Below are 22077 nucleotides of genomic sequence, written 5' to 3' on the forward strand. Positions count from 1 at the left end.
AAGTTTCATACTACTTTTTGTGCCCAGGCCTATTGAATAAGATTGGCCCAACTCTGATCTTTGAGGAACTCCATTAGTAAATCTTCCTCCAGTCCAATAGTTTCCTTTCAGCACAACCTGTTGCCTTCTCTCCTTGACCTTACCACCTTACAATGCTTGTACTGATCACCATTTTCTCTGATAAACCCATGTGGCCTTATGTCAAATGCTTTATTAAAGTCCAACTATAATATATCTTTTGTATTTCCTTTATCTAAAAAATCAGTTATTTTCTCAAAGAAGGAATCGGGTTATTCTGGCACTACGTATCTTTGTTATATTCATGTTGCATTGCATCCTCTTTACCATTTACCTCTATGAATTTAGTTATTCTTTCCTTCACAATTTGTTCTAAAACCTTGCATACTACTGAGGTCAGACTAACAGGTCTGTAATTGCCTGGATCATTTTTTTTTCCTTTCTTAAATATAGGTATAATGTTAGCTAGTCTTCCATCATATGCTACTACCCCTGAAGAGCTAGGGAGAGTTCTCTCTGTCTCTGGGAAGGGCCTGCACATTAGAAGCCCATGAGGGGTGGAAGACTAGTTTAAATAGCACTTAGACTCCCAGCATGGAGAAGCCTGGGGGTGGGGTCAATACCCTAACAAGGGAGAAGAATTGAAGTCAAGCCCCGGAGGGTGAAAAGGCTTTTTGTTTAGAGTCAAGCCCAGGAGAGGTGAAGGACCTTTGGTAAAGCTAAAATCCGGAAGAGGACTGAACTGTTGTGTGACTTGGCCAGAGGGCTGAGACACAGAAGATTAGTGTGGCAGTTCGGGGAAGAGGCCAGCTGGAAGTGGTCACTGTGGCTGAGGAAGTGGCCACCACAGGCTGTGCAGGAGGCAAAGTCCCCTGCAATGCTGTGTTCAGGCAGGAGGGAGCACCCTAGTGGTGAGGACATGCGTTAACAATATTATAGGTAGGTCAACAGGACACCACCAATATTGGACTAAATTCAGCGCTGGCATAGAAAGTGGGCAATTACCATTGACTTTGTGGTGTGGGGCAGGGCTGAATTTGGTCCACTCTTTCTTTTAATTGTGCTTGTGTCTACTATCCACATTCCCTTCCTAATCCTCCCTCTCTTACACACAAACAAATATTTTGCTTCTCGCTACTTGGGCAGAAAACCTGCAAAGTATGTATGTGCAATAGCTGTGCTTCATTTTGTATCCGTGCTGATCCTTCTGCAGAATCCATGACTTAGGGTTAGTTTAGCAGAGATCCATGGCACAGAAGAGTTCATATCACAGTTAATAAGTATTTATATTTCTCTCCACTGTTCTCCTAAGCTCCTTTCTCTATGCTGTGCCTGTAACAGAACTGCTATTGTAGATAAGAAAACACTTGGCACAAACACAGATACAGGAGTAATAACTACATGTTGGACAAACCTCTAACCTGCATTTTTTTTCAGGCGTATCTAGTTATCTTTCAGGTTCCTAACGTTCATGCTGCTCCTCACAAAAAGGGTTCAGTCAGCAAGCCACTGCTTCAAACTTTGCTGGTAATAACAATGCCAAGTATTTGAGTACATTTGTGAAAGTTGTTGGGTGTCACAGGATGGCTTGGATTGAGGGTGTAATATAGGTTCATAAGTATAAACCAGTACACAGCATAAAATTAATGGAGAAATTTGGCAATGCCCTTCATTGCGTGTAATGAATCCCTGTGCAAATGGAGTTACACAAGGAGGAGGCAAACACAACCTGGTGGTCCAGGAGAGAGCACAGACAGCATCACTGAAAGGCATGACAGAGCATGCAATGCACATTCTCCCCTCTTGAGGTACAATGCTCTCCCTGAGGAAGTTTTGAAATGCTGTGCATGCATCTAGATAATAGTACACAGTCTGGCCTCACCTGGCCAGAAACACTTCCTTTCTGGCTGCACAAGTTTGATCTGTGCTGACAGAAGAGGTCTGGAAGGGAAACTGACAGTTCTTTATACCACCAAATTCCAAATTCCTTCCAAAAGTTTCAAAGTGCAGCACTGTATCACTTTTAGAAAAAGAAATATAATATAATCTGTGTTTAGCAGCAGCAGGTTTTTTTAAAGGGCTAGTTTCAGTAAGTATTTGGAAATAAGAAGAAAGGCTAAGTAAAATAATTCCATGTTTTACAGGATGACAAAATGCTTGGTGTTTGAAACATGCCTTATCATAGTTCTGCGTTTTTCTTCAGTCACGGGGATTTTTTTTTTAATCTCTTCATCCAGTGCCAAATAGCCAGATTTGGATTCACTGCAGCAATTCCAACCAGGAGATTAGGCTATAATATAGATATAAGTATGTAATGTGTATCTTAATTGTCAGTTTTGAATGCCTGTATTGTCAGAGGACTAGAGGAGCAGGATTCATACCACATATACTAGGGGATTTGTTTCCCTGATAGAAGCAGCTTTAATGTCTTCTAACCTTTTGTGTTCTGAGTGTAAAAATAGTGCTTGTATTTTTGCAGATGGTTAAAGCTACTCTGCACCAGGGTACTCTCTCAAAAAATGCTAAGGAAATGTCTCTATTTGGCACTTCTGAAATCTTCATTTAACCAACATGGTGGTTAAGTTTTGTTATATTTATGTTCTTTTGGGATTATTACAGGGGTGGGCAAACTACGGCTTGGGGGCTGCATCTGGCCCTACAGATATTTTAATCCGGCCCTCGAGCTCCTGTCGGGGAGCAGGGTTCAGGGCTTGCCCCACTCCGGCAATCCAGTCGGGGACCAGGGTCGGGGGCTTGCTCCCCTCTGTACGTACTGTGGTCCTGCGCAGTTCCTGGAAGCAGCGGCATGTCCCCCCTCCGGCTCCTACACTTAGGGGCAGCTAAGGGGCTCCGCACGCTGCCACCACCCCAAGTGCCACCCTCCCACAGCTCCCATTGGCTGGGAACCACAGCCAATGGGAGCTGCAGGGGCGGTGACTATGGACGGTCAGTGTGCAGAGCTGCCTGGCTGTGCCTCCACATAGGAGTCCGAAGGGGGACATGCTGCTGCTTCTGGGAGCTGCTTGAGGTAAGCACCGCCCAGAGCCTGCACCCCTGACCCCCTCCCACACCCCAATCCCCTGCCCCAGCCCTGATCCCCCCGCTGCCTTCCGAACCCCTTAGTCCCAGCCCAGAGAACCCTCCTGCACCCCAAACCCTCATCCCCAGCCCCACCCCAGAGCCTGCACCCCCAGCTAGAGCCCCCCCCCACACCCCAACCCCCTGCCCCAGCCCGGAGCCCCTTCCCACACACTGAACTCATTTCTGGACCCACCACAGAGCCCACACCCCCAGCTGGATCCCTCACCCCCTCCAGCACCCCAACCCCCAATTTTGTGAGCATTCATGGCCAGCCATACAATTTCCAGACCCAGATGTGGCCCTCAGGCCAAAACGTTTGCCTACCCCTGAGTTATTTGATTTGATCTTGGTGAGTCTGTTTATTTGTGTGTCCCCTTTTAAAATGTTATCAAGGACATCCAGGGTAGGGCTACGTTGTAAAAAAGATGCAGAAGCCTGCATCAATTGACTTGAGCTTCTGCTATGGGGTTAATAGGTAATAATTGGAGATATACCAATCTCCTAGAACTGGAAGGGACCTTGAAAGGTCATTGAGTCCAGTCCCCTGCCTTCACTAGCAGGACCAATTTTTTTGCCCCAGATCCCTAAGTGGCCCCCTCAAGGATTGAACTCACAACACTGGGTTTAGCAGGCCAATGCTCAAACCACTGAGCTGCAGTGTAGCCATTTGGGCTTGATCTGCAGTCTGGTCTCTGAAACAACAGCGAGAGGGGACAGTCTTGTCTATTTTGCTATTTTTAGTCCTGTAGTGTGAGTAGGGATCAGCTGAGCTGCATTTTTTTTGCACTGTAGACGTACCCCAACACAGTTTAATTGTAGTGTACTAACAATTTAAATAAGCAAATACATATCAATCACCATTTTAAAATTTTTGCCAATGATCAGCTACATAAATCTGCTAAGTAGGTGTTAATAAGAGAAGCAGTTCCAAATGTTTGTTTGGTTTTGGGGTTTTTTTAAAAAGGAGATAAATATTAACAAATTATCAGTCTTGATGCCAACATTCACCTTAGTTAAAAACAAAACACGGCTCTGTATGGATGCTGGAGTCTGCCCAGGTGGAACTAGTGGCAGTTTGATGGCCTCAGTATTCTAACTGTATTTTATTTGTTTACCTGAGCATCAGTTTTATTCAATGTTATCTACTACTCACAACATTGAATACAATATTGTCTTCTGTATATTTTTTCCACTGAGCATCCTCTTACTGATGTACTGTGGGAAAGGGGCTTTTTGGATTAAAAATAGCATAGGCTCCAATTCAGCAAAACATTTAAGCACGTGGGATAAAACTTTTCAAAAGCACCTAAGTCTCATTTTTAAAAAAAAGAGATCGTTAGCAGTTAGGTTCTCCATGCCCACATCCTCAGAAGTATTAAGATCCCTAATTCCCATTTAGGTAGACACCTGAATACGTTTGAGGATGTGGGCCTAAGGGCTTATGTGGCCCATCAGTGAGTGTGTATTAGAGAAAATATGAGTTGTTATGAGCCCTGAGCTCCAGAGTCTTGGCTCTTTGACTCAAGCTATAGCATCCAGGGCTTTTAGCTCTGAAGGTCCCTGATTCCGTTTTTAGTGGGTTAGCCAAGATGGTAGCCATCATACCTACCTCATTTTTGAAAGAGAGACTTCGGTGCATTTGAGAATTTTACCTATGATTAACTTTAAGCCTGTCCCATTGACTTAAACTCCACTGATTTCAGTTTTGCTTCATCAGGGTCATAATGCTTGTAACTGATGCTTCTGCTGACCAGAATGCTAGTACTAAGCTACAGTGTTTGAAAAAAAAGATTTTATCAGAAAAGGAAATGAGCAACACAATGCTCGCTAAACCACAATATAACAAAATGACCTTGTGATTTCTAAGCTGCTAAAGTTTTAATCACACTTCTGCGCACACCATGTGTAACATTTTAAACCACAGTTCAGAAACGAAGCTAGTTGTTTTATTAGTGCCTTAATAGTGAAATTAGTTAATAATTGCCCTGGTAAACTCTTATACTGAAGATAATTTTGAGTTATGGAGTAGGATAAGCAGCCTTATCCTATGAGATATGAGATATCCTATGAGATATCCTGAGATATGAAACAGGATCCTTTGGTCACATCTAGCACTATTTTTCAGCTGTAAAGTTTATTTCCCCTGCAGAAATAATGGCCTAGTGTTTCTTTTGAGACAGTGTTTCTGTCAAGGAACCTGGTCCTGCAAGCATTACTCACGTGAGTAATTCTCATCCCATGATTAGTCCCATTGATTTTTTGGGAGTGTAACTACATAATGCACTGGTTCCCACACCCTAAATGTATTCCATGCTCCACTTCTTTCCTGCTGACCTGCTTATGTGTCATTGTTAACTTTTTCTCATCCTACCCGTTAGGTGTATCTGTCTGTTTTCTCTTGTCCTTTATTTAGATTGTAAGCTCCCTGGGACAAGAATGGCTTTTCTTACGTACTTATGCCTAGCGCACACTGGGGCCCTGGTCTATGATTGGGGCCCCTAGTTGCTGCTGTACTATAAATAATAATAATAATAATGTTCAACTAACCTGAAAGTGCCTGTGAACATTTTGGGCCAGACTGTGAAATGTACAAGCTTTTGTGAATAAAGATTACTCACAGGAATAATTGTTGCATTATTAGTGGAAATTAGCAATCTAATGAAAAAGCAAATGTCCAGTATTGGACTCATTTAAAGTGCTGCAGTTGGATGTGAAAATATTGAACGGGATACTGCCAGTTTTCCTTTGTGTCACTGTTCACAGGCAAGACAAATTTATGGAGAGTGAGAAATGAATATGACTCTCTTTAACTCTTTTTAGGCTGTGCATTGATCCTGTTATTGCTTAGAACCATATTCTGATATCCTCACTCAGGGTAAGTTGCACTTTACACCAATGTAGTGCCATTGAAGTCAATGGAACTGTGTGAAGTAAGATACCCCTGAGTTTGAGTAAGTGTACCAGAATATGGCCCTCAGTGTCATGATTCTTGGCAAATTTCAGATTTTGGAACAGAAACTTTTATGTATCCATTTCATCATGAATTAATCATAATCTATGAGAACAGAATCCATCATGCTGAATTCAGCTGGCATTAGTGTAAATGTCAAATGTATTTCTGTAGGTGTTTCATTGCATTTTGTCAGCAATTAAACATTAGTCAACGGACACTTAAAATTAATGCTACCCTACATTTCCTCCTCCTTAATATCTTTGATGGCCATAAATAATGTGACTTGAATTATGAATTGAAATGGGCATCATGGTACTTTGTGTCAATGAAGGGCACGGTCACAAATATGGAATTAAGATTTCCGAACATGCTCTAGCTAAAGAATGAATATCATTGATTGCAAAGGCTGGAAAATGCTACCATTAACTTAAAGGCCACATACTCCCTTCTGCAACAAAGGAGAATGGGTGCTAAATGGCATGGAAAACTCCCCATCATGCAGAAGGAGGGAGCAGTGCCTCTGTTGCACGAATCAGAGACCACAGCAAAACTCTACATAAGAAAACTGCATTGTGGATCTGGAGTGAGCAAGCTAGAAATAAAGCTAGGGAAAACTGCTCACTGGGGAATTGTCACTCTTGAAATCTATGGGGATTATGCAGTGAACTAATTGTAAGACCTTTTTCCTGCAAATACCTAAGTGCATGATTAACTTTAAGCATAGGAGTAGTCTTTAGAAATTAAGCTTGCAGGAGTTTGCGGGATTAAGTCATAGATCAGTATTATTTTGCCTGGGTTTCCCTGCCTTCTAGAAGAAACCCCACTCCAAAGGGATCTCAGAAGCAACTGCAAGTGGACAGGGCACGGCAGGGAAGCAGAGCTATGTTGCCATAAACACAGTAATTGGGGCAGGAGCTTCATGTATGCCCTGCTGTTCAGCAAGAGTCCCACTGCCCACAAGAACAGCCATACCAGGTCAAACCAAAGGTCCATCTAGCCCCATGTCCTGAGTTCTGATAGTGGCCAGTGCCAGCTGCTTCAGAGGGAATGAACAGAACGGGGCAATTTTGAGTGATCCATCCCATTTTCCAAACACAGCTTCTGGCATGGAGTTTGCAGCTGGACAGCCATAGGTTTTGGTAACTTAATTCCCTTTCCTTTCCACAAGAAGTTAATGCATCCCCACTCTAATGGAATTATGTCACTGGGAGTTGGAATTCAAAGTTTCCTGTCACCAATGGGTTTTTCTCCCCCTTTCTGTTTGCATAGGGAACAATTTGGTTCTAAATTGTTAAAAACAAGACCCGGCAAAGCCAAATCCTCCCATTATGGGGAAAGGGGAAAAGACATGAGGGGAAAAGAAATGTCATTCAGCTATACATATAGTTTCCCAGATTTGAAAAACTTCTAAGCTACATGGGCCTAATTTTGCTCCCATGAAAGCTTGTTTCCAACTTGTTACTATTTTCTAATTAAGTTATTTTCTACTGAACCAGAGTCAACAGGAAAACTACAGTAGAACGACCAATAGATCTGAAAAACAGGAAACTAACTTTGCCAATGAATAGGTAAGTAAATTTTGTATTTTTAAAGCATTGATAAATAATTATAACAATTTTATTATTGATGTATAGCTGCTTCAAACACTGGCCAGCTAAAGGTCAGATGAATCAAATGTGGTTTGAAGAGAGCTCACTAAACAGGAAACCACTCAGCTTCATTTTTTGTTCAGTAGCTGCTACAAGAGATGAGACAAAAAAGAGCAGAAGATATAGGATGGCTCTAAGTACAGGGTGGAGTTTGGAGCCCAAAGGTTTAGAGCTGATATTTTGCTAACCCTGAGCATTTCCTAGAGTAGCTGCTCAGATATTAGGGTGATGGGTTGTGTGTAAATTTATTCCTAATCCTGGCTACATCTATATTCAAAAACATAGTTATTCTCATGTTTTTTAATAGTTGGTAGATGCTCACATACCACAATGATGGATCCATATAAGTACTGGGACAGGTAAATAGATCAGAGGTACAAAGGGTGATGAGGGTGACAGACAGAGCCATCATTCCAACAGTGAAGGGAGAGATCCGTGCATATAGACCCTCTGTGCTCACATCTTGGTGGTTCATCGGGGCGCATGTTAAGACACTGGATCAGTACAGATTCAGAAGGAAAAGTGCCGTCTACTGAATCACCAATACAGGAGTTATACTATTTACCTACAAGGCTTAATTAATTCATATTTGTAAAATGCTTTGAGATTCTTGCATAGGAAAGATGGGTCCTATGTAACTGCAACATATTTCTGGCAATAGAACCAAGACCGATAAAGAGGCCCCAAAATCATCCAATTTCCCACAGTTACCAAACATGTTTTCTCACTTAAATGATTAGCAGGTCCCTCATTCTGTTATGCTAATCCTTCAATGAGGTTTTGATAAACTTGCTAATATTTTGGTGAGTGCATTTGTTCTCTTTTACTTCTTTAGATCTTGGCCAAACATGAATGCAGCAAGTAAACTGGAGTTAAACCACAGAGGTAAAATACTATGTTATCATTTATACAATGTTTCCCCTCAATAATATTTTTCATTATGTTTTCTTTTTACCATACTTATTACCCTTGGTGTCAGCAATAGTTTGCGATATGCAAAGAATATAGAATCAGAACCCTGGTGTGTTGATCTATTGTAAGAAATATACACAGCTCAGGTATATATACACAACTAATGAATGAGGCCAAAAGCTACCAGCATACAAGAAGAATACTGATTTTGTGGCCTCATGCATTAAAAAGTTCTACATCACAATAAGTTATCCTGCTGCATATAAAATGGAGATTTAATACAACAAACATTGAATTGTTAATGAAATGATTCATTGCTTCTAAAAACCATGGGAGGAAAGAATGTATAAAGTTTATTTTTAAAAGTGCCTTTTTATCTATATCTATCTTGCCTCATTTAGGCTCCCATCCTGCAATCAGATCTGCTAGCGCAGACCTCTGTTCCTGTGTCGAGTTTCATGGGCACAGATGTCCATACCATCAGATCTGATTTATATTATCAAAAAGGTTGATCGCTTCTAAAACAATTGGGGGTTTAACCTTTTGCAAAAAAAATCAATTTTAATTTAGAAAAAAAAGTAAACATCTCCTATTTATAAGGCCCTGATCCTAATGATAAAATGCTCTCTAGCCCTCATTAGCAAAGCATTTAAGCACATATTTAACATTAAGCATGTACTCAAGTCACATTGACTTTGTGGGTAAAATTTTGGCCCCACTATAATCAGTGAGGAAAATTCCCACACACATCCATAGACCCAGGATTTTACCCCATGACTTTAATGGAACATGCTTAATGTAAAGAATGTATGTCAGTGCTTTGCTGAATCAAGGTTTCTATTAACCAAACACATGTGCTGGATGTAAAACCAGTACCCAACATTTATTATACAACATGTGCATTTTACCACGTGTTACACATTCACACATAAAGGACTGTTTGCTAAAATGAGTACATCCACCACCCCTTTACTTTTTACTCTAAAATAGCATCACAGGGCTTTTTTTAACAGAGGATGTTATGGGGTGTATAAACCCAGCACTTGGTCTGAAGGGGATAAGAGCAACTTGGGACCCAGCTGACCTTGCCCAGCTGCAGCTGCAGAGCATGTTCCAGATGGAGGTAGAGCTTAAAAGGAATCCAGACAGCTCTGAAGGGGGCTGACAAGGCAGGGAGAAAGGCCTTCCCTGGGAGTTCCTAGAAGGGGATGCTGCAGCAGCCCCTCTGGGAAAAGGGGAGCCTACCAGTGGCCTCAGACAGGCTAAAGGTATAGTTAGTGTATTTTTTCATTACCTTTTGCTACAGACTGCAAAGCTTGGACCATAGAGAAAAGGGTAGGAAGTGGCCCAGGGAGGGTAGCCTTAAGGTGCTCTTGGGTGCCAGACCTTGGTAACTGTCACAGGGCCCGGGTTCCCCTATTAAGAAGGAAGTGGCCCCTGGGTTCCCCGTATTAAGAAGGAAGTGACCTCCTAACCACTAGGTGATGTTTCCAACAAGCACCAATAGGAAATAGGTTTTGTGGTGAAAAGAACCAACTCAGATAAAATAAAACTAACCTGTCCGGTGGTTTCGGTGACATGTGTTTTCTTTCGATTCACTTCCAAGTGGACAAGTGGCCACATCACAGCAAAACCTCACTACAGCTGGCACTTACTGGCATCTTCCTGCTCCCTCCCGCAAGTCTCGGAAGAGAGGCCAACCTATTCTCCTGCTCATCCCTTGAATTGAACCCACATAATTTTTGAGGATCCTGCATGTCCTCACTAAGGCCTAAAACAGAGATGCTTAAATACATGAGATTTGCATTTTTCATGATATTTCCAGACAAACTAGAAACTGCCTATGAGAGCCTTACCCTTGAAAAATTTCCAACCCAATTTTGTACATCTGAAGGTTGGGCTGTTTATTAAAACACAACTTCCTGTCTGATGTCACTATTAGAAACAATGAAATCACTGACCTTTCAAATACCTTCTTGTATTGAAGTCCATGGGTGCAGATTCAGATCCTGTGAACTCCTATTTTAATTAGTGTGACCACAGAATCAAAGTTGTCCCTGCTTTCTCATTCAAAGTAAAAAGGAATTTTTGGTACTTGGTACTAATGTGCAATATAGTAACGCGTGGCACTTTGGTCTACACCAGTGTTTCTCATCCAGTAGGTCACAACCTCTATGGGAGATCATGTGTTGAAAATTTTATTCTAATTTAAAGCAAAGAAAATCTCGTGCCCCAAAATTCCCGCAGCCCCTTACCCTTCAGCTGTTTTCTGTCAACCTTTTGAAATACACCCACATAATTAATGAGCTTATTGTTATCATTGATACACATTTACTTTTATAGTCAATGTAAGGGAGCTGTGAAAATGTTTTGACTTTGAATAAGGGGTCACCAACCTGAAAATGCTGAGAAACGCTGATTCTACACCAACTATAAGTCTTCAGTTTCCAATGAAAATAACAGTGATAAGAAGAGGTCAATTTGATTGTAGACTCTTTGGCACAAAGACTATATACTACGTGTGCTTGTACAACACCAGCACAATGGGGCCCTGATCAGACTAAGACCTGAGGGTATGAGCACATTACAAATAATAAAGAAATGAATGCCATCCTGAAAAGTGTTGAGAGCCCTCAATTACCATGCACCTTCCAAATGGTGCTCAGTGTTTTGCAAGACCAGGCCCCAATACACATTGTGTTGGTTATGTTACATTACTGTATATAAGGTTTGTCACCACTATAGAAAAGGTGAACTGAAAGTCCATCATGACATAAGAGGAAGATTCTGCTTCCTGTACTGGCTGGTTTGCATTACTCAGTCAGCAGAAAGGAGCTGGACAAATAACTTAACCAGAAACTGAGGGATCTCCTTGCATACAGGGAGTCCCTAGACAGAACAGTGCCAGCCCTGTCACTCTATGTGACCATCCTCACCACCCTTTGTCAGAAGAGGTGTTCCCAGAAGAAAGACGGCATGGCTGGGATGCCTCTGAGCTCCAGTGATCTCTGACTCATAGACTCATGGACATTAAAGGCCAGATGGGACCATTAAGATCATCTAGATGGACCTCCTCCACATTAGAGGCCACAGGACCTCACCCACTTTACTATCAGAATGTCTTGGGCTCTGGGCATTCAGGTGTAAATTTAAGTTACTAGTGTCTTTGTGCTGCTCTAATTTATGCTGGGATCGAGGCCACCTCTGCCTGGCCCTGTTTCAAATTCACTTGGTTACACTAGAGAATGTGGCCAATAATATTGATCTGTGTGACTCATTTTCCTGTCATGTTGAGGATGTTTAATTTGGAACTCAATGAATATAGAGTCATTTTTATAACTTGAAATAGAAAGCCAAAGAATGAAACTTTAAGGCACTGGCTTGTTTTCATCATTATGTTTGTAGGGCCTGATTCTCCTCTCACTTACACTGGTGTAAATCAGGAGTAACTTCAGTGGAGTCAATGGAGCTATAGTAGTAAATTGGTGTAAGTGAGCAGAGAGTCAGGCCCATAGATTGCAGGACTCTGTTTCTCCTCCCCCATGAATAACTGTATGAACAGTGATAACAGTAGTACAGGTACAGTACAAATGAACATTTAATGCCATCTGCTGGGCCATGCAAAATTGTGCAATATTTTGTTGCTGGGATCATGTATTGCATCTAACTTACAGAAGAACAATGAGGCATAAAAGGGTGTGTTTGTTTTGTTTTGTTTTTTGGTCAGGGTAAGTTAAAATGACCAAAGGATCTACATAATACAATATATATCAAATGGGAGCATGCAAATGTAAACAAGCTATGTGCAAAAATCAAAACTATATTGACTTCTTTGATTATATTGCCGCTTTCCAGGTGGGTGGGCTGGCTGCTGAAAATTTGAAACTCTGGCCGTATAGGAGAGGAAGGCTACTCCCAGTCGTTAAGATTCTAGCCTAGGACTCGAGTCGTAGAGGCAATTCCCTGCTTTTCCCCAGACTTCCTGTGTGACCTTGAGCAAGTCAGTCTCTCTGTGACCCAGTCTCCCAGGTAATGGGAATTATGCTTCCTCTTTACCTCGCAAGAGTGTAATACACTAAAGACTGTGAGTAGAGCTGGTCGGGAATTTTTCAATAATTTTTTTTTCACCAAACAATACCGATTTGTTGAAACTGAAACAGTTGTGAAATGGAGTCCTTTTTAATGAAATTCCCAACTTGAAAAAAAATGATGAGATAAGTTCTAAAAGTATCAAAAGATTTTGTCTTGACATTTTCAAACAGAAAAAAAAATCAGTTTTTCTGATTTGAAATTATGTTTACTTTAGAATTTAAGCCAGAGTATAAACAGGTTAAAAAAGAAAAAAAGTTAAAATCAAAATGAAACACTTCAAAATTATAAAAAATGAAACCAAACAAATTGGGGTTTTTTTTCAGATCATGAATAGTTGAGATTTCAACTTTTTGTTCAGATTTGAGACAGGAAGAAATTTTGAGCTCCCAAAAATATACATGAGCCAGGAAAACTATTTTCTTCTAAGCTCTAACTGTAAGGTGCTCAGATGCTGTGGTGATGGGAACCATACAACTATTTACAATATTTGTATTTATTTATTATTTAGGCACCTAGCTTTAGGCACCCATTTCAGAAAAACTTGGCCTTGATAGCCTCTGTGCCGATGAAATAAGGGTGGGTCTGAGGTTCCATAAGACTCTTTCCTTACTAATATATCTACTCAGGGGCAGCCAGCATTTTTCACTCTGTGAGCTATGTGAATATTTTCAGTATATTATACAGTTAACTAAGTTCTGTTCCCTTTAATAACATGCTAAATAATGTATCACTCTTCTATATAGAATATATAATACTTGCTGTAATCTTTCTGATCACTTTATTTAGAAGGCAAGAGCAGAAATATTCCTGGAAAAACATCTAATTTTGTAAGTATTTTTTTCCATTCCTTTCAAAAATTTTGCTTTACTTTCACTTAGACTTGAAATTTCAGATTGTCGCTGCTGTAGTGCTGTTGTGGGAAGACCATCCTTTCTGCCTGAGCACATGGAATGTAGAGTGGGATTTTGAAAAGCGCTTGGCATAACCCTGCTCCTAGTGAAATCAATGAGAGCTTTAAATTGACTTCAGTGGGAGCAGGATTAGGCCAGTGCTTGTTTTTGAATATACCATGAATAGGATTCATTTCCTGCATATAGCGATGTTCTGTTTGAACTACAGTATCATTGAATTTGAATAATCATTCAGTATCAAATCTACAAAAGTATAAGATGCATCTTTTCTCTAGTGCGTAATTTTGTATTAAAATAAACATGGAAAATGGTTATTTCCAGATAGGCTTGGAACTTCTGAAGTTGACAGGAGCTGTTACAGGAGCAGACTACTCAACAGCCAATTGCTTATCTATGGCCTGATTCTGTTTTACTTGTGTACCTCAAAAATCACTCTAAAGTCAATAGAAGTTGGTGTAAACAAGAATGGCAACAGTATGTGCTATAAATTGGACAATTAGTACCCAAGTAGTGCCAACAGAAGAGCTGGACAAATAAAAACATTGCAGTGAACTTTCATTCAAATGTGAAAGCTGATTGCAATTCTACAGTTCAGTAATATTCACCGCCCTGCCTTGTTTGCTTGGACACAGAAGATTTGCTAATGCAAGCACTCAGGACTCAAATACTTAAATATCTATTAACCAAAAGTGACTTTTGAATATTATATTTTTATTTTAAAATCTGCAATTTGTGATGAGCTGGTTAATTACATAAATCACTGATGTTCAGATTCACAGAGTCCAAGGCCAGAAATGTTCTGCCATTAAGCTGTACCCTCGATCATAATATTGGTTCTATTCCCTAGCTTGATGATTTATGTAACTGAACAGCATAGCACAAATGACACATTGAAAATATTACAGTGAAAATTTTTAAATGTGCTTTCCTGGTTAAGTTACATTCTGTGTAACATTTTCAAAAGCGTCTAAGTGACTTAGGAACCAGATTACCATTTCCAAAGTGACTTAGGCACTTAGGGGAGATTTCCAAAGGCACAAATGATACTCAGCAAAAGTTGATGGAAATTAGACTCCTAACTGCTATTTGAAAATCTCCCTCTTAGGAGCCTGAGTCCCACTAACTTTCAAATTAAAGTCACTTTCATGTTTGTATGCAGCCTTAGTTACATTCTAAACTGCAAAAAGAAACTCTGCTGCACCAGTGTAGCATGTGCAACCTTTCATCTTCATCCCTTCAACAGCTAAACAAAACTCCCAAATCACAGTCTGCAGGCATGAGTCAGCTCAACTCCATCAAAGTTAGTTGGTCACTGAAGTCAGGAGAGCCATTGGAGTCAATGGAGTTGCATTCAGTTTGGCCAAGCCTGAAGTGAGCCCTGCAGCTACAGGTTCATTGTGTTACCTGAATTTCTTTCTTTTGCCTAGGATAAACATTTTGCAAAAGTGGGTGAGGATGAATCAGAACATTCACGCGATGTACCTGATGAAGAACAGTATCCATATGATACTGTAAAAACTTCCAGCTTGGAGGCAATGCATGCCTTGAAAATTTTGCCTGCCAAACCCATAAAAGAATCCGAGTATGCAGGTAATTTACTTCTGTGCTGAAACAGAACAGAGTCCTTGGAATAAGTGGGGAAAGCAAGGACCAGATTGTGCTCAGTCTGGTTATTTTTAAAAATGTTTAGACCAAGTACTCCACTGGGTGAAAGACATAGAAAGAAAAATATGTAATTGCCAGGATAATCAATTTGCATATGAATGCATCATTATTTTAAGTTTCAGAGTAGCAGCCGTGTTAGTCTGTATCCGCAAAAAGAACAGGAGTACTTGTGGCACCTTAAAGACTAACAAATTTATTGAAGCATGAGCTTTCGTGAGCTACAGCTCACTTCTTCGGATGCATAGAATGGAACACACAGACAGGAGATATTTATACATACAGAGAACATTCCACCATTTCATGTTCTCTGTATGTAATATCTCCTGTCATTATTTTAAGGGTACCTACCGCATCCTTCAGGAATGGGCATTTTGTTTTTAAAATAAATTTCACAAGGATTGTCTATAGGAAAATTCGGTATTTTAATCAAGCCAGTGATTTGTTTTACAGAAGGCCCTATTCAAGTCTCATTTTATTTTAGCATTTACATATAATACATTATTTGACACAAACCACTGTCAAATTTGGGGTAAATAAAGATGCTCCCTACAGGCTATACTAGTCAGCCCTAATAACTACTTTCTAGAGATTTTAAACCCCTGCAAAAAAAGAGAGCTATAGGCAGAAATACCTTAATAAATATGTACATAAAATGCACCCAACAAATAGCAAATAAATTAATTAAATAAATTTAATTTTAAAAAGCTAAAATAAACTCCACAGCAGCAAATGGGAGAGGTTTGTATAAATTAAGGGCCTGATTCAATTCCCACTGAAGCCAAAGCTTTTCAATTGTTTTCAATGGGATTTAGATTGGATCCGAATCAAATTACTGAGCTCATTTTTCCTTAGATTCCTCAGCGTGTATGAACACAGTATGGGTTCAACTCAGGGAGAGGCTATGCTGAGTTCTAAAAACTTATGTCCAGGCTTTATCTGGAAACTTGAAGTAGCAGCATTCAAATGCTTGATTAAATCTCTCCCACACACATACACACACCACTTGCCAATGGGAACATTTCTATTAGGAACCCTATGGTAAGCATCCTCTGGTGCTTATCTAAGAGAACCCTCGAGTACAGTTACTGCCTGGGGAAAACAATGCAAATTTTGACTGATGGATCCAAAGAAAAGCATATTAAACAAATAGACAGATATTTTTAGTTTATTTATGACCTATAGCTGTCACATACCAGAAAAGAATCTGAAAATGCATTTCAGAAAGTCAGAATTTTGTGTTCATGTCCCATTAAATTACTTATGTAATGTTTATAGCATCATAGACAATTAGAGTTGGAAGAGATCTCAGGAGATCATCTACACCAACCCCCTGCTCAAAGCAGGACCAACCCCAACTAAATCATCCCAGCCAGGGCTTTGTCAAGCCGGGCCTTAAAAACCTATAAGGGTGGACCACCTCCGTAGGTAATCCATTCCAGTGTTTCACCACCCTCCTAGTGAAATAGTTTTTCCTAATATCCAACCTAGACATCCCCCACTGCAACTTGAGACCATTGCTCCTTGTTCTGTCATCTGCCACCACTGAGAACAGCCAAGCTCCATCCTCTTTGGAATCCCCCTTCAGGTAGTTGAAGGCTGCAATCAAATCCCCCTTAATGTTGATTTTTAAAAAGGGCTCCAGAGGCAATCCTGGCAAGCCAGTGAATCTAACTTCAGAACCAGCAAAATTGGTAGAAACGATAATAAAGAATAGAATTGTCACACACATCGATAAATGTGATTTGTTAGGTAAGAACCAACATGGCTTTTGTAAAGAGAAATCATGCTTCACCATTCTATTAACAGTAATACAAAATGTGGAAATGGCAGAAGTGCTAATTGACTTTTTTGTTTCAATTTTCACCAAAAAGTTTAGTAGCAATTGGACATCTAACTTAATGAATGCCAGTGAAAGTGAGGTCGGATTAGAGGCTAAAATAGGGAAAGAACAAGTTAAAAATTACATAGACAACTTAGATGTTTTCAAGTCAGCAGTGCCTGGTGAAATAAATCCAAGAATACTCAAAGAGCTGACTAAGGAGATATCTGAATCAAAAGTCATGGAAGACCGGTAAGATTCCAGAAAACTGGAAAAGAGCAAATATAGTGCCAATCTATAAAAAATGGGAATAAGAACAACCCAGGGAATTACAGACCAGTCATCTTAACTTCTGTACCCAGAAAGATAATGGAGCAAATAATTAAGCAATCAATTTGCAAACATCTAGAAGATAATAAGGTAATAAGTAACAGTCAGCATGGATTTGTCAAGAACAAATTATGTTAAACCAACCTGATAGCTTTCTTTGACACGGTAACAAGCCTTGTGGATAGGGGGAAGATGTAGATGTAGATGTGGTATATCTTGACTTTAGTAAAGCTTTTGATAAGGTCGCGCATAACCTTCTCATAAACAAACTAAGGAAATATAACCTAGATGGAGCTGCTATAAGGTGGATGCATAACTGGTTGGAAAACCATTCCCAGAGAGTAGTTATCAGTGATTCACAGTCATGCTGGAAGGACATAGCGAGTGGGGTCCCGCAGGGATCAGTTCTGGGTCCAGTTCTATTCAACGTCTTCATCAATGCTATAGATAATGGCATAGAGAGTACACTTATAAAGTTTGCGGATGATACCAAGTTGGGAGGGACTGCAAGTGGTTTGGAGGATAGGATTAAAATTCAAAATGATCTGGATAAACTGGAGAAATGGTCAGACATAAATGGGATGAAATTCAATAAGGACAAATGCAAAGTACTCCACTTAGGAAGGAACAATCAGTTGCACACATACAAAATGGGAAATGACTGCCTAGGAAGGAGTACTGTGAAAAGGGATCTGGGGGTCATAATGGATAACAAGTTAAATATGAGTCAACAGTCTAACACTGTTACCAAAAAAGTGAACATTGTTCTGGGGTGTATTAGCAAGAGTGTTGTAAGCAAGACACAAGAAGTAATTCTTCCACTCTACTCCACATTGATTACGCCTCAACTGGAGTACTGTGTCCAGTCCGCATTTCAGGAAGATGTATACAAATTGGAGAAAGTCCAGAGAAGAACAACAAAAATGATTAAAGGTATAGAAAACATGAAGATTGAAAAAAAATGGGTTTGTTTAGTCTGGAGAAGAGAAGACCAAGAGGGGACATGATAACAGTTTTCACGTACATCAAAGGTTGTTACAAGGAGAAGGGAGAAAAATTGTTCTCCTTAACCTCGGAGGATAGGACAAGAAGCCATGAGTTTAAATTGCAGCAAGAGCAGTCTAGGTTGGACATTAGGATAAACCTCCTAACCGTCAGGGTAGTTAAGCACTGGGATAAAATGTCTAGGGAGGTTGTGGAATCTCCATCACTGAAGATTTTTAAGAGCAGGTTAGACAAACACCTGTCAGGGATGGTCTAGATAATACTTAATCCTGCCTTGAGTGCAGGGGACTGGACTAGAAGACCTCTCAAGGTCCCTTCCAATCCTATGATTCTATAATTCTATTATTACGATTATTTGAGGGAGTGAACTAGCGAGGGAGTGATCCAGTCAATAGCAGCCTAGTCTACACTAGAAAATTAGGCTGACATAGATGCATCACTCAGTGTTGTGAAAAATCTACCCCCTCCATCCCCAACACCCAACTGACATAGTTAAGCCAACCTAAATCCCTGTGTAGACATTAGATTGACAGAAGAATTCTTCCGCTTACCTAGCTACCGCCTCTCAGGGAGGTGGATTACCTATGTCAATGGAAGAACCCCGCCCATTGGTGCAGCTAGCATCTACACTGAAACTCTACAGCAACACAGCTGCAGTGACACAACTCTGCCATAGTAGTGTTTTAAGTCTAGATGAGCTCATTGTGTACTTGGATAAGGTCCCTCACCAAAGGCTCTTAAGCAAATTAAGTGGTCATGGGATAAGAGGGAAGGTTCTCTCATGAATCAGTAACTGGTTGAAAAATAGGAAACAAAGGGTAGAAATAAATGGTCAGTTTTCACAATGGAAAAAGGGCAACAGCAGGGTCCCCCAAGGATCTGTACTGGGACTGATGTTATTCTACATATTCATTAATGATCTGGAACAAAGGGGGGTGGGGGAGTGAAGTGGCAACGTTTTCAGATGATACAAATTTATTCAAGATAGTTAAGTCCAAAGCAGATTGTGAGGAGTTACAGAAGGATCTCACAAAACTGGGTGAGTAGGCAACAAAATATGATGGGTTTTAATTATCTGTTACCACCCAAGAAGGAAATTTTGGATAATCATGGCAAGTTTTATGAAAACTTCCACTTAATGTGCGGCAATGGTCAAAAAGGATAATTAGCTTAGGAACTATTAGAGTCATAGCATCATAGACTTTTAGGTCAGAAGGGACCATCATGATCATCTAGTCTGACCTCCTGTACAACGCAGGCCACAGAATCTCACCCACCCACTCCTGTAATAAACCCCTAACCTATGTCTGACCTGTTGAAGTCCTCAAATCATGGTTTAAAGACTTCAAGGTGCAGCGAATCCTCCAGCAAGTGATCTGTGCTCCACACTGCAGAGGAAGGTGAAAAACCCCCAGGGCCTCTGCCAATCTTCCCTGGAGGAAAATTCCTTCCTGACCCCAAATATGGTGATCAGCTAAACCCTGAGCATGTGGGCAAGACTCACCAGCCAGACACCCAGGAAAGAATTCTCTGTAGTAACTCAGATCCCACCCCATCTAATATTGCATCACAGGCCATTGGGCATATTTACTGCTAATAATCAAAGATCAATTAATTGCCAAAATTAGGCTATCCCATCATACCATCCTCTGCATAAACTTATCAAGCTTAGGCTTGAAGCCAAATATGTCTTTTGCCACCACTGCTCCCCTTGGAAGGCTGTTCCCCAGAACTTCACTCCTTTGATGGTTAGAAACCTTCGTCTACTTTCAAGTCTAAGCTTCCTGATGGCCAGTTTATATCCATTTGTTCGTGTGCCCACACTGGTACTTAGCTTAAATAATTCCTCTCCCTCCCTGGTATTTATCCCTCTGATATATTTATAGAGAGCGATCATATCTCCCCTCAGCCTTCTTTTGGTTAGGCTAAACAAGCCAAGCTCTTTGAGTCTCCTTTCATAAGACAAATATCAGAGGGGTAGCCATGTTAGTCTGGATCTGTGAAAGCAGCAAAGAATCCTGTAGTCTATAAGGTGCCACAGGATTCTTTGCTGCTTTCATAAGACAGGTTTTCCATTCCTCAGATCATCCTGGTAGCCCTTCTCGGTACCTGTTCCAGTTTGAATTCATCCTTCTTAAACATGGAAGACCAGAACTGCACACAGTATTCCAGATGAGGTCTTACCAGTGCCTTGTATAACAGTGCTAACACCTCCTTATCTCTATTGGAAATACCTCATCTGATGCATCCCAAGACCGCATTAGCTTTTTTCATGGCCATATCACATTGGCGACTCATTGTCATCCTGTGATCAACAGATACTCCAAGTTTCTTCTCCTCCTATGTTACTTCCAACTGATGAGTTCCCAGCTTATAACAAAAATCTTGTTATTAATCCCTAAATGCATGACTTTTCACTTTTCACTATTACATTTCATCCTATTACTATTATTCCAGTTTACAAGGTCATCCAGATCTTCCTGTATGATATCCCGGTCCTTCTCTGTATTGGCAATACCTCACAGCTTTGTGTCATCTGCAAACTTTATTAGCACATTCCCACTTTTTGTGCCAAGGTCAGTAATAAAAAGATTAAATAAGATTGGTCCCAAACCGCTCCCTGAGGAACTCCACTAGTAACCTCCCTCCAGCCTGACAGTTCACCTTTCAGTATGACCCGTTGTAGTCTCCCTTTTAACCAGTTCCTTATCCATCTTTCAATTTTCATATTGATCCCTAACTTTTCCAATTTAATTAATAATTCCCCATGTGGAACCGTATTAAATGCCTTACTGAAATCGAGGTAAATTAGATCCACTGTGTTTCCTTTGTCTAAAAAAATCTGTTACCTTCTCAAAGAAGGAGATCAGGTTGGTTTAGCACGACGTACCTTTTGTAAAACCATGTTGTATTTTGTCCCAATTACCATTGACCTCAATGTCCTTAACTACTTTCTCCTTCAAAAATTTTTCCAAAACCTTGCATACTACAGATGTCAAACTAACAGCTACCTGGATTACATTTTTTTCCTTTCTTAAAAATAGGAACTATGTTAGCAATTCTCCAGTCGTACGGTACAGCCCCTGAGTTTACAGATTCATTAAAAATTCTTGCTAATGGGCTTGCAATTTCATGTGCCAGTTCCTTTAATATTCTTGAATGAAGATGATCTGGGCCCCCCGATTTAGTCCCATTAAGTTGTTCGAGTTTGGTTTCTACCTTGGATGTGGTAATATCTACCTCCATATCCTCATTCTCATTTGTCATCTTACCATTATCCCTAAGCTCCTCATTAGCCTCATTAAAGACTGGGCAAAGTATTTGTTTAGATATTGGGCCATGCCTAGATTATCCTTAACCTCCACTCCATCCTCAGTGTTTAGTGGTCCCACTTCTTTTTTCTTTGTTTTCTTCTTATTTATATGGCTATAGAACCTTTTCCTATTGGTTTTAATTCCCTTTGCAAGGTTCAACTCTACATGGCTTTTGGCCTTTCTCACTTTATCCCTACATGTTCTGACCTCAGTAAGATAGCTTTCCTTGCTGATCCCTCCTGTCTTCCACTCCTTGTAGGCTTTCTGCTTTTTCTTAATCACCTCTCTGGGATGCTTGCTCATCCAGCTTGGTCTACAACTCCTGCCT

The 22077-nt window shown here is 40.4% G+C and overlaps 1 protein-coding gene across 1 annotated transcript in view; it reads left to right on the forward strand.

Moving 5' to 3' along the window:
* Nucleotides 1-22077, forward strand: part of CLNK (cytokine dependent hematopoietic cell linker) — a 119497-nt gene that overhangs the window by 42489 nt on the left and 54931 nt on the right. Inside the window, exons 2-5 of the mRNA XM_045019662.1 lie at nucleotides 7549-7620; nucleotides 8537-8586; nucleotides 13492-13532; nucleotides 15044-15206. Of these exons, the coding sequence (XP_044875597.1) occupies nucleotides 7549-7620; nucleotides 8537-8586; nucleotides 13492-13532; nucleotides 15044-15206 (326 nt within the window). The remainder of the gene's footprint in view (nucleotides 1-7548; nucleotides 7621-8536; nucleotides 8587-13491; nucleotides 13533-15043; nucleotides 15207-22077) is intronic.

Source organism: Mauremys mutica, chromosome 5 (genome assembly GCF_020497125.1).
Source record: "Mauremys mutica isolate MM-2020 ecotype Southern chromosome 5, ASM2049712v1, whole genome shotgun sequence".
Lineage (NCBI taxonomy): Eukaryota > Metazoa > Chordata > Testudines > Geoemydidae > Mauremys > Mauremys mutica.